This window comes from Hypanus sabinus, chromosome 7 (genome assembly GCF_030144855.1).
Source record: "Hypanus sabinus isolate sHypSab1 chromosome 7, sHypSab1.hap1, whole genome shotgun sequence".
Lineage (NCBI taxonomy): Eukaryota > Metazoa > Chordata > Chondrichthyes > Myliobatiformes > Dasyatidae > Hypanus > Hypanus sabinus.
Genome location: NC_082712.1, coordinates 131,661,016 through 131,680,880, shown reverse-complemented (window position 1 = coordinate 131,680,880; position 19,865 = coordinate 131,661,016). Strand labels below are relative to the sequence as shown.

The 19,865-nt window shown below is 42.8% G+C and overlaps 1 protein-coding gene across 1 annotated transcript in view; it reads left to right on the top strand.

The window, feature by feature from the left end:
* The window catches only part of si:dkey-9k7.3 (circularly permutated Ras protein 1), a 74,021-nt gene that overhangs the window by 23,735 nt on the left and 30,421 nt on the right, over positions 1-19,865 (top strand). Inside the window, exons 3-8 of the mRNA XM_059975664.1 lie at positions 7,243-7,455; positions 11,420-11,563; positions 12,153-12,251; positions 13,448-13,539; positions 13,839-14,018; positions 16,656-16,703. Of these exons, the coding sequence (XP_059831647.1) occupies positions 7,243-7,455; positions 11,420-11,563; positions 12,153-12,251; positions 13,448-13,539; positions 13,839-14,018; positions 16,656-16,703 (776 nt within the window). The remainder of the gene's footprint in view (positions 1-7,242; positions 7,456-11,419; positions 11,564-12,152; positions 12,252-13,447; positions 13,540-13,838; positions 14,019-16,655; positions 16,704-19,865) is intronic.

Below are 19,865 nucleotides of genomic sequence, written 5' to 3'. Positions count from 1 at the left end.
GGGGAAGGCTTACCCATGATGTACTGGGCTGGAACAACTACTTTCTGTAGGATTTGTCATTCAAGGGCATTGGTGTTGTGACAGAGGGTCTGCCATAGTATTCTTGGATCTAGGTCAGTAGGAGATGGTGGAGCTGAATTTCTCAAAGAAGAAGACCCAACAAGCCTGAACTGGGTTGAATTGGCAGGTCTGTTGAATGGATATGAAGTTCTTGTGGTCAGTCCAGATTAGGAAAGGTTCAGTGTTTCCCATCAGCCAAGGTCTCCATTCCTCCAAGGCTCATTTAATGATGGGCCTACTCCATAATGTCTCCTACTCCATAATGGCAGAGGGTAGATTTCAATTTGCATGAGAAGGTGGCACAAGGTGTATTTCCTGCCCAGTCCTCACTGGGAGAGGGTAGCCTCAATGACCAAGTCAGTCATGTCCATTTCAACCACAAGGAGTCTAGAGGGGTTTGGATGGCAGAGAATGGGAGTGGAGCTTCTCTTCAGCTCTGTGGTACGCCAAAGCAGACCAAGTTATCCATGAGGTACAGTAGGTGACTGAGTGAGGGGGGGGGGAGAGGAGAGGAGTGGCAACTTGGCAGTAGTTTCTGATTAAACTGTGGTAGAAGTTGGAGAAATGTAACAAATGCTGTCGCTGCTTGAGGGAGCGTGGTTGGGGCCATTTGACAACAGCGTGCAGTTGGAATGCATCCATGGTGGTGCTTGAACTTGGTGATGTGAGTCCTGTGGCTCCGGTACCTTCTTCCTGATGGCAGCAGCAAGAAGAGAGCATGTCCTGGCTGGAGAGAGTCTCTGACGATGGGTGAGAGCACATAACCCCGGAAGGAAATGACTGGGGTGTGGAACTGCCATTTCTCTCATTTGCAGTACAGTTGCTTTTTGAGGAGACGCTGAAGGACTGAATGGACATGACAGACGTGGTCTTAGGGGCCCTGGAGAAGTTAAGGATGCCATCGAAGTGATGAACACATACCTGTGTAGTGTGTCTCGGAAGATCTTGTTAATGTAGGCTTGGAAAACAGCTAGACCATTGGAGAGCCCGGAAGGCATCATCAAGTATTTGTAGTGGCCTGGAGTGTTATGAACACTGTCTTCCACTCATCCCCCTAGCAGATGACAATTTGGGTGTATGCACTCCTTTGATCCAGTTTGAACTCCACAGAGTGTTGCATGTGCACAATCTATCCATCCATCAAGGGCAGAGGGTAGTGGTTCCAAATAGTGATTTTGTTGTGTCCATGGTAGTCAATTAAGGGATAGAGATCCACATCTTTCCTTTGGGGCTGGGATCAGTGAATGAAGCCATGCTATAGCATCTTGCTGACGTGGTCTTTCATGGCTTGGGTCTCAGGAGGGGAGAGGAAGATCTTGGAGGAGGTTGACCGTGCAGTCATGTGAGCAGCAGGGTGCTAATGTGATGACGAAGTTGTGGTATTCCTGTGGGAGTTTGGGGAGGTCAGGAGATTTCTTCCTCTCCATGAGTTTACAGGTGAAAGCACCTGAGGTTGGAGGCAGGTGTTCCAGCAGGTGGGTCCCCAGCTCAGCAGTGAACCAGATGACCAAGCGAAATGAGGGATGTGAGTCAAGAGCCAGGGGTAACCCAAGATGAGAGGAGTGTTGGGTGAGTCGATCAGGAGTTAATTGGATGGACTCGTGATTCTCTCTGATGCTCGCGTGCACAGGCCGTGTGCATGTTCTGATCATCCCAAACCTCAAGGGCCGTGACGCAGAAGGGGAGAGAGAGAGAAAGGCTCAATAGGGAGTCCAAGCTGCACACACAGAGCCCGGTACAGGAAGTCGCCTGCTGCACCAGAATCCTCTGAAGCTTCCTGCCAGCGTAGAGCTGTCAGGACGTGGAGGAGGACAGAAAGAGTGTGTCGGCCTCAGGGTGCAGGAGCGAGGGGCTGGGGGTGGGAGCTTACCAAATAGGAGGCCCCCCATATCTGCCAAGACACAGTGGCCATTTGATGTGTGGGTGATCAGCTACTCCACAGTAAGCAAGCAAGTTGTTTCTCTACAGACATTCATTCCTTTGGGGGGTAGGGGTTTAGGGATCTCTCCCTAATTGCTTGGGTTCTGGAGACATTGCTGATAAGCGTCCCACAGCCTGAAGTGGTTCTGAGGATGGAACTGGGGTTCTGGCAGATGATCTGGAGGGTTGATCTTTAAGACGCTTGTCAGTACAGAGGGCTAGGGCGATGAGGCTTTCGAGGTCAAGACAGCTTATCTTTCAAGTGCTCTGAGAGGCTTTGGTGGTAATGGACAAACAGAGCTTCTGCATTCCAGCTGCTCTCTACTGTCAGGGCCCTGAATTCCACAGTGTAATCCAGCACAGAGCGCGAGCCTTGCCACGGGTAAAATATCTGATCCTGTGCCGCCCTTCCACTTCCTGGCTGGTTAAAAACCCAAATCCTCAAATCTCAAATCCTCATATCTGTCCTCATATCTGTTGTGAATAGGGGTCTTAATGTTGCTGTTAGCCGTGGCCCAGGTCAGACCTCAGCCAGTGAAGGGTGAGATGGCAAAGGCAATCTTGGCTCAGTCCATGAAATACAGAGATGGCTGGATCTCGAAGTGCAAGGTGCACGTCAAAATGTTTGGGGCTCTGCAGGGGGAGGTTGATGGGCACAGGGTTGCTGTATCAAGACAGAGAGTTGGTTGAGTGTTGTGGGTAGATGGTCAGTGGTTTCCTGCTGCTTCTGGAGCGTATAGTCATGTCGATGGGTGACTTCCTTTTGGCAACCAAACTCTGCTGGTTCACTTGTCCTGTCAAGAATTGTACAGAGGCTTGACTCAAAAGCAGAGCAGTGGAGATGATTTTGTAGTAACCAATACTTTACTAATACACTGCAAAATAACAGACCATGCAGGGCCACAGAATATGACAGAATAAATACTAACCACAGGAAGCAACAAAGTAACCGAAGGCTAGAAGCAACTGTTTGAGGCTGACTAGTTTGATGGGTGAACCAGGACTGCAATTAAGAGCTGGGTTTAAATAGGTTGCAGGTAATGAGTTGGGAACAAGGGGCAGGTGACTCCTGTTAGCTGGGTGGAGACTGGGAGGTGCCTGCCTGTGCAGACCTGACATTCTATCCAGATGTTGGTTGATCCTGTCCCTCAAAATTCCCTCCAATGTCATCCCCACCACTGATGCCAGGTTGATGAGCCTGTAGTTCCCTGACTTGTCCTTGGCAGTTCCAAAGCACTTCCAGAAGCTTCAGGCGCTAAACCATGGAACGTATTTATTGGGCAAACACCCGTACAGGAGATCATTTGCTCAGGAGAGACATATACCCCCAGGCTCTTTGTTCTTTCGTTATTAGACTTATGTTATTTCATTTCCTCGGTACTTTCCCAGACAATTCACCATCATTAGTCTGCCCATTAGCAATAACCAAATGTCACCACTCGGCCACTCTTAGTACTTGCAGCAAGCCATAAACGTCCCACCATCACAGCTATGGCCTAACATGGTGTCTCCTTCCATTTGATATAACTTCCCAAAGACAGCAAATCTCAGTCACTTAATGCTTGATTCTTCTTTTAGAACATTCACTCTGTATGTACATAGGCCACTGCAACCATCACGGCAATAACAGTCACTGTGTAAAGGGTGGGAAAGTTGTTTAAAAAGCAAAATTCTAATCTTGTTCAATTCAGGAGAACATTCATCATTCTAGTGTATCTCAGTACTCCATCTGGCTTGCTCTTTGCCTTTCTAAGAGTTGCTGACTCACAAGTTCAAGGCTGATTTCAGGTGCTTTCTGTACAGAGTTTACACATTTTCCCTGAAAATATATCGAGTCCTTCTGAGTACTGTTGCTTCCTCCCACTCCCCAGAGACGTACAAGTTGGTAGGCTAATTGGCCAGTGTGGATTGCCCTGAGTGTGTGGTACGTGTAGAATCTCAGGGCAGTTGATGAAAAATTTTAAATGGAATTAATGCAGGATTGGTGCAAAAGGGTCAGTGGAAAGCTTGTCTTGCATACTGCTTATGCACGTTAGATCCTTACACAGAGCATTGAGGTAGAACGGTGTAAAATGCAGAATGAAGTGTAACAGCTCCGGAGGGAATGCAGTGCAGGTAAACAATGAAGAGCAGAATTTCATAATGAGGTGGATTGTGAGGTCATGAATGAATTTTATTGTATTAGGGAATCGTTTATTAGTCTTATTACAGCCGGCTATTTATTCACTTATTGAGATACAGCTTGGAATAGACCCTTCTGGCCCTTTGAGTCGTGCCACCAAGCAATCTCCCATTTGATCCCAAGCCTAATCACAGGACAATTTAGAGTGACCACGTGGGAGCATGTGAGAATGTGTGAGAAAACCCACGCGGTCACGGGGTACAAGCGATGGGAATCGAACCGGGTCCCCTGGACTGTAGAGCATTGTGCTAACCACTACGCCACCATGACAAGCTGTCAATGAGTCTGGTGCTTTCAAGCTTTTGTATCTTCTGCCTTTGTATGCGAGAGGAGAGAATTGTCTGGGGGTGGTGAGGGGCTTTGATTATGCTGGCTGCATTACTGAGGCAGCGAGAAGCGTGGACAGAGTTCAGGGGTGACAGCTCCCTGCAGAGTCACATGCAGGCCAGTTGTTATACCAAGCCAGACTCTGAGAGGCTGCAGAACAACGAAAGAGAGAAATAGATCTAAAGTTCCAAAGGAAAGTGAGCATGATAAATCGCACTTCTGAAAAGCCGGCGCAAACACAGGGGGCTATTGGACTTGCTTCGATGTTGACTGATCTGAAGGCACAGGCTTGGGCACAGTGCTGCAATGAGGAGAGGCAGCTTTTCTTGGCTTCTACACAAACCTGAAACTGGGAGCATTTTTTGTGCAATGCAAGGTGAATTTTATTGTATTTGCTCCTATTGCACACTTTACAAATGTAATCCAACATCTACATGATATGTAGTCTATTTGCAACATGGCTGGACTTAACTCCAGAATTAAGGCTGAGAAGGACAAGTCATCCACTATTATACAATGGTAGGTCCTACTTTCTGTTAATATCTTTAGTGCATGTCCAACTGAGCCACCCCAATTCTACTCCTCTCCAGGCACTCCCACTGTCAGCCAACCAGCAGACTGCCACTGCCACTCGACACTTAATTCACCTCAAACCCTCATCTCTGAAGATGGTAACAGCCCCCCCCCCCAGACTTCAGTTGTTACTATTCCCCTGATGCAGGTGCACATCCCACCCACCCCATCCTGTGTGGGTAAGTAGAGGAAAGGCCAATTTTCACACTAACTCTGTAAGGCCTGATGTTCTGTTTGATGCATCAGGCCATATGAATGATACCTTTTTCCTCTTGTAAAGCGTCCTTGCACAAAATTTGTATGGGTTCCCCATGTGGTGTTGTTAAGTACTTCTTCAGACACAACATGGAAGATGGAAATGTAAAATATCAGGTCCTCAGGTCCTTCAGCAATGTTGTGCTGAAATTATTAAGCCAACGACTCTAATCCCTTCTGTCTGCACATGGCTCATATCCTCCAATTTCTGCATATTCATGTATCCATCTACAAGCCTCTTAAATGCCTCTGTTGTACCTGCTCCCACCACCACCCCACATTGTGCGTTCCAGACACCCACCACTTTGTGTGTAAAATTGAACTTGCACCACAGATCTCCTTTGAACTTATCCCCTCTCACCTTAAGTGCATTAGATATTTCAACAATTGGGGGGGCACGGTAGCATAGTGGTTAGCACAACACTTTACAGTGCAAATGATCAGGGTTCAATTCCCACCACTGCCTGTAAGGAATTTGTACATTCTCCCATGTCCTCCGTGTGTTCTGGTTTCCTCCCACAGTCCAAAGACGTACTGCTTGGTAGGGTAATTGGTCATTGTAAATTGTCCCTTGATTAGGTTGGGATTAGTTTGGGGATTGCTGGGGGGGGGGGGGGGGGGTTGGATTGAATGGTCAGGTCCTACTCTGCTCTGTATCTCAACAAACAACAAACAAACTCTGGGAAAAAGATACAGGCTGTCTACAGTACCTTTGCCTTTTATAACCTTCTATCGAGACTCCCCTCAGCCTCTGCCACTCCAGAGAAAAAAACCCAAGTGTAACCCTCTGGATCGCCTCAGGCTCGCTCAGCTCATTTCCGTCTAGGGGGAGCAGCCTTCGGCCCCGCCAAACTGGGTAATCAGCTGGTGTGGATGCTGTGTGATGTCCCCGCCTCGCCCAAAAACAGACAGTACACCATATGTGATTAAATGAGTACAATTTATAAAGGTTACTATAACTAAGTGGTTAATATCGATACAGTAATATATGAAGAGAAAAAAATAAAGAAAAGGCGCCAAACTTATCAAAGTCCAAACCACTTTGTGCACAACCGTTGGAGCTCAATTTCTGAAGTCTTCTGGCCACCATTCGATCCCCTCCGAACTCCTCGACTCGCAGCTCAGGACCCTCCGAGTGGTCAACCAAGCACATCTAGCTTCATCCCCCCTCCTCAGAGTACCTCCCGGCCTCGGACCCCCGCTTGGGGTCTGATCCTTGCCCAGCTTACAGCATTGCATCCTCTCTCTCTCGACCCCCTCGCGCCGATCTCCCCAAATGCCCGTCAACAAAAGCTTACAGACTCAGAAGAAAGAACATTAATCCCCATTTGGTTTACAAAGGAATACCATTCTCCCAGCACTCTCTCACAACAAAGAAACATTCCTGCTTTTAAAACAAAAGAAGCCCTTTTGATTACATACACAGTAACAAAGAGAAAAAAGAAGAAACCCCCTTTACACAAGTATGTCCTACCTCCTTATAGCACATGCCCTCTAATCCAGGTAGCGTCCTGTTAAACATCTTCTGCGCCCTCTCCAAAGCCTCTACATCCTTCCTCTAATGTGGTGATCAGAATTGAATTCGAAACTCCAGACACGGTGCGGCCTAACCAGATTTTCAAAATCTGTAACATAAGTTACTGACTTTTGAACTCAGTGCCTCGACTAATAAAGGCAAGCATGCTATTTGCTTTCTTTACCGCCCTCTCAACTTGTGCAGCCACTTACAATTGGCTATAGATTGGGTCCCCAAAATCCCTCTGTCCATCGATGCATGTGTGCGTAATGTAAATGCTGTGGAATTTCTGGCCCACAATTGTATGGAGCATTAACACCCTTCACAATCCATGAAAAGCATTAAAATATTGTTGACAAGTGTATAATTTTCATCTTGTTTTATTTAAAGAGATTGACTTCCATTTCAGATGCTGTTGAAAATCAATGCTATTCGATCACAAACTTCAGACCTCCATCAGCACAGATCCAAGAAAATGTCCATGAATACAACAATTGTTTCCTCTCATCATCTCCAGCTGGGAAGGAATGTCTGTATGCCACAGTACCGAAACTTGCACACAGGAGGAACCAAGCAAAGAGCCTCGGGCCACCAATTGTGGCCAGGACAACACAACTGAAAGGTAAAACCTTACTGGTGGTCACTGGTCTGTCTAGATACAACGGATGGGTTGTGGTTCTATTTTATAGTAATCAGAAATGAACAAAAGAGGAAGTTGTCATTTTCGGTGTTTAAGATAAGATATATCTGAAATGTTTTGCCTCAAAGAGTTGGACCATTCTTAGAAGTGAGAATTGAGGGAGTATTTGACTTGCCAAATTTGCCTTGTGTTGTCAGCTAAAGGAGCAGCCATTTTTCAAACTGAAGCTGATGTGAAGTCTGTGTGAGGGAGGATGTTGGGGTGGGCAGGGTAGGAGGAAAGGAGATGAAATGTGATCTAATGACTACTTCTAAAATAGCTCAATTGCTAATATTATCATTGTGAGGTTCTGGAGAAAATCATGCTTAAGAGATGCCAAGTTTACATTTTATAAACACTTAAGTTACATAAACCAAAGACAACCCAGAGAGGTTAGATAAAGCAGTTTTGAAGACCAACAAACAATAAAGTTAATATACAAAACTGTGTCTTGAATTCAATTCAGTATGTATGCAGTGAGGATGACAAGTGTAAGAAGAAACTTTAAGAGAATCTCCTCAGGAAACGATATTGAAAAGGCATTCTGATAAGGGCAATATTATTTTCCCACCCCTCAGAACCCTTGAGAAATTGGTGATGAAGTCTTTTTGGAACACTCTGGTCCATCTGGGGAAGGTAATCCAACACTACTGTTGGGTAGAGATTTCCAGAATTTAGACTCTGTGATACTGAAGGATCAGTGATGTACTTCCAACTCAGGATGGTGTGAAACCTGAGGGACTGGTGCTCCCGTGCACCACATCTTCCTTCATGGTAGAAATTGTGGGTTTGAGAAATGGTATCAGAGTTATCCAGGCAAAAAAGGCATTCTGTACAAGTATGGCATCAAAGATCTGGATAAACTCTGCACTGCTGGTCACATAAACTGAAGCACAAGTCAGAGATTTGGTGTGTGTAACGTGCTGACATTCCAAAACCTCTCCATTTACTTAACTGAGTTCAGTACCAGCAATTCTGAAGAAACTCAACACCACTCCATACAAAGCACTCCTGCAGTGATGCCCTGGGGCCTGAGATATTTGGTCTCTGACAGCTATAAACATATTCCGATGTGTGAGGTTTGATCCAAAACACTGGGATGTTTCCCCTTTGATGGCTGTTCTTTTAGTTTACTATGGTCACTTGATACCTCCACAATTGATGTCAAGTGCGATCTTTCTTATCTAGCCCCTGTACTTCATCTCATTCGTTTATGCTTGGAGTGAGACTGTGAGGTCTACAGCCAAGTGGTTCTGGTGAAACCCAAATGGACCTTTGGTGTGTGGGTTATTGATGAGTAAGTACTGTTCGGTAGTAATGTCGATGACAGTCCTGTTGTTTTACTGTTTAGGCATTAATTATAGCTAGATTGGATGTGTCCTGCCTTTTTTTTGTGAACAGGATATGCCTAAGCAGTTTTCTCTCTTGGCAGGTAATAATACTGGAACAGGTTGCCTAGCGACACTGCTAGCTCTTCAGTGTGGACCTTCAGTATTAGAGCTAGGAGCTTTGCTGAATCTAGTGCTTTCATGATTTTACATGGAGTGAATTGAATTAGATGCAGACTTACTTCTGTACTGACAGGATTTTAAGAGAAAGCTGAAATGTGTACTCTTGACAAATTCTTTAGCACTCACTCATATCTGGGCCTTGCCATCAATGAGGATACTGATGATCTAGGAACTTCCTTTTCCTGTTAACTGTTCAATTATCCACCAGCATTCACAACCACCTCAGCTGGCAGGGATATTTGCAGACATTTTTAACCTCTTTCTGCTTCAGGCTGTGATTCCTTCCTTGCTTTAAGAAGACTACGATCATCCCAGAACCCAAGAAAAACAAGATAACGTGCCTTAATGATATTGTCCAGCAGCACTAACATCAAGTATCATGAAGTGCTTTGAGAAACTGGTCACGGCACACATCAGCTCCAACTTTCGAGACATCTTTGATCTACTGTAATTTGCCTGCCATCAAAAGAGGTCTACAGCAGACGCCAGGTGATGCACCATCAATAACTCACACTGAGGCGTAAAGGCGAGATACCGGCTTTTATTGACTGGAAGAAGGAACAAGCAGTGAGTGACCACCATACTACATCCTGGAGACTGAGAGGCCGGGCTCAGGCCTCAATCGCCTTTATACAGGGGTCTGTGGGAGGAGCCACAGGAGCAGTCAGCAGGGGGCATGTCCAGACAGGTATATGTAGTTCACCACACCAGGCTAAGGACAGCCTTTGTCCCATCACTATCAGACTCTTGAACAGGCCTCTTATACAAAAAGATGTATTCAGAATCAGAATCAGAATCAGACTTTAATCGCCAAGTACCTGTGCAGATGCAAGGAATTTACTTCCGGCAGATGTTGTCTCTCTGCTTATAACAATAATAATGATAAATATAAATGAAAATATAGATTATACATACAGGTAGTGCAATCCAAGTAATAGTTAGCTGACAGTTAACCGGCAGCTAACTGTTCAGCAAAGTGACCACAGAAGGGAAAAAACTTCTCCAGTGCCTATTAGTCTTAGTCTGGAGGGATCTGAAGCGCCTACCAGACGGCCTCATATCTATCTTGTTGTTATCGTTTACCTGAACTGTACCCTTTTTATATTAGTTTTTACACTTTATTCTGAAGTGTTATTGTTTCAGCATATTCTAGTTCAATGCACTGTGTAATGATCTGATCTGTATGAACAATATGCAAAACAAGCTTTTCACTGTATCTCGAAATGTGTGTCAGCAATAAACCAGTAGCAATACCAACAGAGGCAGTGGGACAGCCAAGCTTCAATCTGATCCTTTGGTCGTGAGAGTGGTTAGCTTTGTCTATTAGCTGGTGTTTTTGTTGATTAGCACAGATGTGCCCTGTAGTGCTGAGGGGAGGCTAGATAGGTTATAAAAGGCATAGGTACTGTAGACAGCCTGTATCTTTTTCCAGAGTTTGTTGTTAGTTGAGGTAACAGCATGGAGTAGGCCCTTCTGACCCTTCAAGACACACCCCCCAGAACCCCAATTCAATCCCAGCCTAATCAATGGACAATTTACAATGACCAATTAACTTACCAACCAGTACGTCTTTGGACTGTGGGAGGAAACTGGAACACACGGGGGACATGGGAGAAAGTGCAAACTCCTTACAAGCAGCAGCGGGAATTGAACCCTGGTCATTTGCACTGTAAACCGTCATGCCAACCACTATGCTACCGTGCCCCCCCCCCAATTGTTGAAATATCTAATACTAGAGGATGTGCATTTAAGGTGAGAGGCGGTAAGTTCAAAGGAGATTTGTGGCACAAGTTTAATTTTACACAGAAAGTGGCGGGTGTCTGGAACGCACAAAGTAGGGTGGTGGTGGGAGCAGGTACAACAGAGGCATTAAAGAAGCACATGAATATTCAGAAATTGGAGGATATGAGCCATGTGCAGACAGAAGGGATTAGAGTCGTTGGCTTAATAATTTCAGCACAACATTGCTAAATGGGACAGGCCCAAGGACCTGATATTGTGCTGCGCTGTTCTATCTGATGAAATATGCCCATTGCTGTACTCAACATGCCAGTTGCCAGTTTGCCCTCTTCATTGAAAAAGGGTTGATCCCCTGGTTTGTTTGTAAAGGTGGAGAGAGGGATATATGCTCGCTTGTGAGGTAATAGATTACGGTAATGCACATCCCCGGTGCTGATCGACCACAGCACTTCATGGACGCCTGGGTATGAGTCAATCCTTTTCAGCGCAGCTTTTACATCACACAACGCAATGGAAGGTGGCTCAGCGAAGAAACAGGATTCAACCACATGGGGTATGTCTGCAGTTGCCTATAGGCCAGACCGAAAGGGATTTGTGAACTATGCACATTATGTTTTCTGTTAAGTCCTGAACCCTTTTATTTTGTTTGTTATCAGACAATGAAGACAGCCAGGCTCCTCCTCTGCCTCCACGCCTCAGTATTGAGAGGCCAGATGTCTTCACTACACGTCAGCTCAGCACAACTCTACCAGCTAGACTGCAATCACAACCCCAGATCCCGCCACCACGGCCCAAGCGGGGTGAGTAAACTAATGCTCAATAATTAATAATTAACCATAAGTAATTGGCATTAAAGCACACTGGAACAATGACTGAATTAATACAATCTTTCTTTCTATATATCGTGTTGCTTAAAGGATTTGGACAATCTTTTTATTATAATATCAGATTATAGGTCCTTCCCCATTTTTGAACATCTGACTTAATGTACAGCCTGTACTTACAAAAGAGTTTTGGGGCAGGAAGGATTTGTTGACTGCCTCAGGGTTGTGGGCATCTTCTGCTGCCTGGGAGCTTGCTTCGCTCCTACTCGGGAACATTTTAGGTTACAAACAGGTCACAGGAATGGAGCCCTGCTCCAACCCAGGGATAACCTGTGTATCCACATTTCAGTTACTTACTCCTGGGGCTCAGGAATTAAAATTTGCTGCCCTTCCAAAATAAGCAAATGGGCCACCTGGTTCCCAAATGAGTCCAGCTCCACACTCTAACTCACACTTCTTTGGACTGATTGATGTTGCTGGCCTCGCTATGATTAGGTGCTTAAGACAATAATAATTGATAATGTTTTGGATGTTTGAACATTCAAATGCGACTATTTTCTTACAGTTCCACAACCCTCAAAGAACTCCACTTCCCACACAAACTGGAAAGCAAATATAAACGTGGTTTCTCTTAACCTGGGAACGCTGGTAGATATAAATAATGGTGAGTAGATGACCAGGCTCATTGTCCATTTGCATGAAAAAGATGGAGAACTAGATATTCATTCTAGACATGGCTAATATTTTAACATACCAGTCTGCACTGCAGGATACAGGGTTAGCCAAATCTGATGCATGTTATGTAATTATCTCCATCCTGTGTCTGTAAATCGCTAGGTCATATATACAGGAAGGAAGGTTTGTACTTATAACATGCATTGACATATTTCTGAGAAATGTCTTTAATACTTTAAACATCTGCTTAAAGAAGCAGCTTCAGCCAATGTTGAGGTTTCTCTGTGGCTTTCATATATATATATGAAATGTTGATTTTAAAACTTTCAGCATTGTGTCCTGTGCTCATTAGTGTGACACAGGAAATTACGCTGGCCTGAAATTCTGTCATCTAGCACATTTTGTTTATTCAATTTGTGATTTAGCCAGATCAAAAATCCAATTATGTAACTTTAGTGCCCAAACAGTATCCGTCTCTGCATCTTGTGATTTCAAACAATTTGGAACACGTCTTGCTGTCACTGGTCCAAAATATTCTACACAAATAAAGCCTGTAAAATTTCAGAGGCCTCAGATTCTCATACAGGCATTAACTAGTTGTTTGAGGATTTATCTAAAAGAGGACCAATCTTATCTGCTCTACTGTCTGGTTTTCTGGGGCATTCAACATCTTCCACATTGGTAAATGATGAGGTAAATGGTAAATGGTGGAAGATGAGAAATTCTCTTTGAATTCCAAACATTTTCCACTTTGATCTTGCTGTCAATGTTATTAACCCCTCCTGGTACCTCTCTGCCTCTCCTCACCCAAACCCTGCTCACCTATCATTGGGATGCCCATAACCTTTGAATCTCAATGTTCGTCTAACTAACTATCAACTCTAAATTTCATTTGTCTATCTAACCAAATACAAAATTTTGTTTGCCTGCATGGCTCCTTTAACTCTTGGTCGTCTGTCCCAGCCAACCCCACTACTGAGTGTAACCAATTTTCCCTCCATTCACTTTCTCAGAGGTAGAGGGAAAAGCTTTATTGATATGTAAATCTAGGGTCTTGTATGTGATAGGATCTCACACAATTATTTCCTTTTCAAATGCTAACCTATTTTAGGTGCTATCTTTTATTATTTCACTGGGATTAAACTTTATTAATATTAACAACATTTTTTCTCTATTCTGTTACAGTGCAAACCCAGGCAATGGAAACCATTTACTGCCAAAACTGTTCAGCAGCCCTGTCCTGCATCAGCCGGGTTCACCATAAACATGCAGACATAGTGAGTTCCTTGCATCCTTTAATGGTGACTGTTTGAAAGAGAGGGCCCGGATCCCTTACAGGTGCATCATTGCTAGAGTTCAAAGAATCATAATAAATTATGGCTTTGTTTTCAGTGCACTGGCCTCATTTTCAGGCAGAATTCTGTTTTTTTTATCTGACACAGATGGAATACCCTTGACCTGAGAGTATACTGTTTTAATTAGTCCAGAATGACGTTTCCTGTAATATTGTCTGTAATGTCTGTTAGATGAGCTTCCCTTTCATTAGATCTTGAACTGTCTGTATTTTCCTATCCAGATATGGCCTTGCGAATTCTGTCGAAAGCATAATGTTATTACTCGATCCTTCAGAACAGTACCCACCAGTCAAGATGTCCTGTATGTCCCTGAGTCCCTTGATGATGATTACGTCAACGTGGATGATTGCTTGATTATCTTCTGTGTGGACATCTCTGGAAGCATGTGTGTGACTAATGAGGTGAGGACAAGCCCTGGGGCGTCTCGGAAATTGCCCCTTGAATGTTATATCATGGAAAGCACTTTAGGATCTAAAGCATCTATAATTTCTACTTAAAATATATGTATTTGTTTAATTTATCATGAAAGAAGACAAGTCAGTCACTATATACAGCTTTGCCATAGTACTAAAAGTAATGGGCTGGTTTTGTGAACAGCAGAGATCTGTCTTATGCACTTACTTTACTTAGATCTGCAAAAACAGAACTTCCTGGATAAAATAAACACAGGGCAAGTTTTCAAAGCAGCCCACCCACAAAACTGACAAAATCCTGGCAGCTGTATAAGCCAAAGAGCTCACCTAATTGGATATAAAATTAGTCAAAATATCAATAAAGTTTCTGAAATACAGAGAAACATTCAAAATCATTACAATGTTATTAAAATCAATCCTTTATTTAAAAAGTTGACAAAGTACTATTACATTAGCTAAAACAAAGAAAATTAAAACATTCAAGAAAATTATAAGAATGAAGAGTCTGAAGGTACACTTAATGTTTTATGTTTTGGAGTTACAAAACATAACGGTGGCAATGTGTAGTTACAAAACAAACCCAAGATGCCTACCTAACAGTTGAAGTGCAGCGAGTTCAAAAAAATGTGCAGCAAGACAGTCTAGTTGAAAAGAAAGGCAGAAAACAGATGAAAATCACAGGTCCATAAACATTGAGTACTAGGTGATAATAACCATAAATGTTAAAACAAAAGCAGAAATGGCTGGCTACATTGGTAAGATAGACATGTTCGATTGCACAAGACATAACTGGATATTGCATACTGTGCAAACTGAGCAGTATTTTAAAGCAAATGAAATAGCCAATGAAAAGCAAGTGCCAGTTTTGCTGAGTATATTGGGTGGAAAGGCATACAGTTTTCTCAGACATTTGACTGTTTTTTTTAAGTTTCATAGGCAGAATCAAAAGGAAGAGCAGTCCATTTCGGTGTACATGGCTGTGTTGAAGAAATTGTCTGAGCATTGTCAGTTCAGTAATAGGCTTAAAGATGCACTGAGAGATCATTTAGTTTGTGTAATCTTACAAGAAAGCATTCAAAAGTGGCCATTAAATGAAGCACAACTTCCATTAAAAAGAGCAATTGAAATAGCTGTATCAATGGAAACAGCAGACAGAGACACAATTGAGTTGTAATCAAGAATTAATGTGCGTATGAACATAATTTTAAGGTCTAAACAGAAACTGGCCTAGTCACATAATTTGTGTTACTGTTGTGGCAAGGGCTCACGTACACCAGACCAATGCTGCTTTAAAGGCAAAACTTGCAGGAAATGCAACAAAGTAGAACCCACACAAAGAGCAGGTAGGTTATAAAGTATTTAGGTAGTCATTTGATCAATGCTTTTACATTATCAATCTAAAATGCAATTAGGGAGATTGTAAAAGTAATGCCTACAGAAATAATAAAGTTAATCTAAGCAGTAGGGCTTTTTGTCAACTCAGTTAGCCAAATGGCCTCCTACATTGTACAAAAAACTACTTTAAAAAAGAACTACTTGTTTAAACTTGACCATTGTGTTAAGAGGTGGTTTGTTATAGGTATTCTTTGGTACTCAGACATGTAAACCATCCATAAAACTCGGCATCTTGTGATATGCAAAAACAGAAAACCACACAAAAGAAATATGAACTGCTGAATTCCAGCATCTGCAGTCTCGTCTCTCCTTGAAATACCACACATACCTTATTAGGAGATAATAAAACCTCTGTGGAACAATATATATTGTTGATAGGTACTGATTCTGAAATAAAGACCAGTTATAACGGTTACTTAGCTCCAGTGGTAGATACCCATCTTTTCTTTACAGATCAGTAAGTCATGGCTTGAGATAAACACAGTCTAGGTTGCCTCAAGCATGTTGTCAGGAGATAATAGTCAATGTGTTAAATTGAAATCCCACTGTCTTTTATGTTGATTCAGGTACTTACTAACTGCTGGCATTTCAGGCATTAATGAAGGTCCTCCATCTCTGGTGGTGTTCAGGGCTTCCTTCATCATTCCAGTAGCTCCCTCTTAGTTTTTCTAGTGGCAGTCATGCACATCCCAAGTGGAGACTCAGGAATACTATCACACTCAGATGTAGAAGGATTCTACATTGCTGTTTCTGTAACAATTTTGTTTTACCAGTCAGGGTTGTTAGCCCTGAGCTGAACCCCTGAATCTGGAAGATCAGTGGACCACTCTTAGTCTGGCCTCTACCCTATGACATGTTTGGCATGAGTGACCCTACCAAGAGCCAAAATATAAAGCCCTGCCTGACTCCAGCCAACATTGCTCTCCAGGTCACTGTGACACACAAGCCTCCAAAACACAACAAGGTTGCGGTCAGGTGGATGTTAGTAACTATATTTAAGTGATTCAGTGATGTAAGTCTCCTGGTTGCCCGAGCAAAACATTCTTCTTCAAACCACCAACCAAAATTATTTTAATTAGATTACCACTGGACTAATGTGCTTCATTGCATAAAGTTACTTTTGATTATTGAGATTGAATATTCTGCTGAACCTGAGATCAATAAGATTGTTTGCAATTTATCCAGAAGCTCCATCTCAACTAATTCAAGGTCATTGATTCTGTTCTTTAGGTCAAGGCTGCAAATAGTTTCGGGACAGCTCACATATCAAGACTGCAGGTACACAATTGCTGCTGTATTTCAGGGAGGATGGGAGAATATATTGGGAATTGAAAGTTCTTATTTGATGTACTTACTTCTTCATTGCTTGTCTGAATGCTAGAAATCTCTTTGTGTGGGGGCACCTTCATCTGAAGGTTTTCAGCTGTTCAAGAAGGTGACTTGCTATCAATTTCTAAGTAGCACCTGGTAAAGTCAATAATTATGGAGATATTCAGTAATTTATTTATTGAGATAAAGCCACACCACCCAGCAATCCCCCAATTTAATCTAATCACTATAATAATTTACCTACCTACCGGTATAGCTTGGACTGTGGGAGGAAACCTACGTGGTCACAGAGAGACGTACAAACTCCTGACAAGCAGTGGTGGAAATTGAACCAAGATCGCCCGTTCTGTAAAGCATTGTCCTAACCACTACACTAACGTGCGGTGGGAATTGAACACAGGTCATCAAAACTGTAAAGTGTTGTGTTAACCACTACACTACTGTGTCACCCATATCCTCATATCCTGAAAAATCACTGCCTAAAAATATATCTGTGTGGCAGTATACCCTTGACTTATATATTAGCTGCTTTCTCATATTCTTTTTACTTTCAACATCCTTCGGTATCAGTGCATCATTCCTACTAGATATGATCTCAAAAATTGTTTAACAAGTGTTTCAATGCATTTTTTATTTTCATAACTGTGCCCCATCATATTCTATCTCACTCTCTGTCTCTGCATGTCTGTCTCTTTCTCTCTCCCTCTCTCTCTCTCTCTCTCTCTCTCTCTCTCTCTCTCTCTCTCTCTCTCTCTCTCTCTCTCTCTCTCTCTCTCTCTCTCTCTCTCTCTGTTTCTACCTTCTGAATCTAGGGAATTCTGGCAAATCAAAGCAAATGGATCTGATGTTTAATGTAGACACCTGCTATACAACACCTATAAATGTATAAACCATCATTCCCCGGGGATCTGTTGACTTTTAGTTTCATTAGTTTCTCCAGTACTATTTTTTCACGAACTAACCTCGTCAGTCTATCTTGAAGAAGGATCTTCGCCCAAAATATTGATCTTACTCTTTTCTACAAATGCTGCCTGACCTACTGAGCTCCTCTAGCATTTTGTGTGTGTTGCTTTGGACCTCCAGCATCTGCAGATTTTCTTCTGTTTGCTTTTCAGATTTCCTTTATCTCCTATCTCTGCCTATAAAAGATACGCATTCTGCTAATCTCCACCTAATCTATTTTATACCCTCGAGAAACTCTTCTGAAAATATATATGTTATCTATTTTGCTCATATTCTATTTTTTATTGCTTTATCAGTCATTCTTTTTCCTCAATAAAATCTTGAGAGTTTTATAGGCATTTAAACAACACCATACATCTTTTTCTTTGATCTAATTCTGTCTTTGACTTTTAAAAAAAGATTAGGTTTATTTGTCATGTACATCAAAACATACAGCAAACTGCATCGCTGATATCAGGGAGGTGCTGGGGCAGCCCACAAGTGTCACTGCTTCCAGCACCAACCCTAACTCAAATGTCTTTGAAATGTGGGAGGAAACCGGCACAGCAAGAGAGTACAAGCTCCTTACAAACAGTTTTTATTGGTGGAAGTGAGCTGTTGGTGAATGGAATTTGTATGTGAATACAATATGGGTCAATTTATGGAACTGAAGCAAACTTTGCTACCATAATTACATGCAGGCAGAAAATGTATCTGCCATTTATGGTGCACCAGTCACATCTTCTCAGAATTTTTGAGGAGGCTTTGTGCTCCAAGCATTGCTCTTCATTCATGATTAAATTCTGCTGTCATGTTACAGGGAGAACCCCACACCCATTCTAGGGATTCCAGCAAGGATGCTGAAGGATGCAACTAGATCTGTGTGGGCTGCTTAACTGCATCTTCAGTGTAGTGATCTCTTGTCCAGTTACACAACTGCTGTCATTGGCCAAGCCATCCCCATATATAGTTCCAGACAAATTTCTCACAGACATCACACCCACATTCTCATCTCTGACCATCCAGCTTGAAGAGAGATCAGTGAGGGTGAAATACAGCATGAACATCTTATGGTAACAGCCTAAGACTTGCCTGTATAAAGACCCTATCTTACTGCTCGCCATCTAGCTTTGCAATTGATGAATATTCCAGGGTCACCTGGGGATGCTTTGATTGCCACGTTTGTGCAGTGCAAAGCCAGCCAGAGCAACAAGACCGAGAGCCTCATTATTCCTGTGGACAAAGTATTGGTAATTAATAGTCACCCTGGCAGACAAGCCACCAGGCATCTCTCATAGGCATTTATAATTCGCCCAATTGCAGTATTTATCATATTCCTGGAAGGTCCAAAGTCAAAGAACTTGAGGCCTGCTGGGACCATTGGTAAAGTATTACTACACATTATGCAAGAGGTCTAGGTTGACGGGCTGCAAGTCTCTGTTATACCCAATCATACACCCCAGAGGCTCCCCTGGGAAACTTATCACCTGCCTGTGACCATGTGCCAGCTGTGGAGCCCAGCAAGCTGCCACCGTCACTATTCCTGCTCTCCTCTGCAGCCTCATATCCGTGGGGAAGAGACTGCTGCTGCTGGAGGAGCTGATCCAGTGGCAACAGCGCAGCTTCTCATCCAGAGGAACACAGCACAACCTCACCAATCCAAACGCTCGCCATTACTAATCTGAGAGCTCCTAAGTGGGACTTCCATATCAAACTCAAAAATCAAAGTAAATTTATTATTAAAGTATGTACAGTACATGTTACTGTATACTTCCTTGGCATTCATTTTCTTGCAGGAAAAATAAAGAAATACAATAGAATTTATGAAAAAAAACTATACATAAGCAAAGACTAACAAACAACCAATGTGCAAAAGAAGACAAAATGTGCAAATTAAAAATAATTACAGGGAACATGATTTGTACATTCCTAGAAAACCGGCATCTTCGTGGCATGCAATGTCATGAAGATGTTAATTAATGTCTCAATACAAATGTTATATACAAAGATTTTTACACAACCAGGCAAAAAGTGTCTGTAAGGCTTAATCACCTATTGGCTTGATTTACTCTCTTCATTCTCCTTAATTATTACTGCATTCTCACCTTGATTTCCCTGGAGAGTTCCAATGAGGGATTCCCATGGTCCCACTGCGATATGTTAATACAA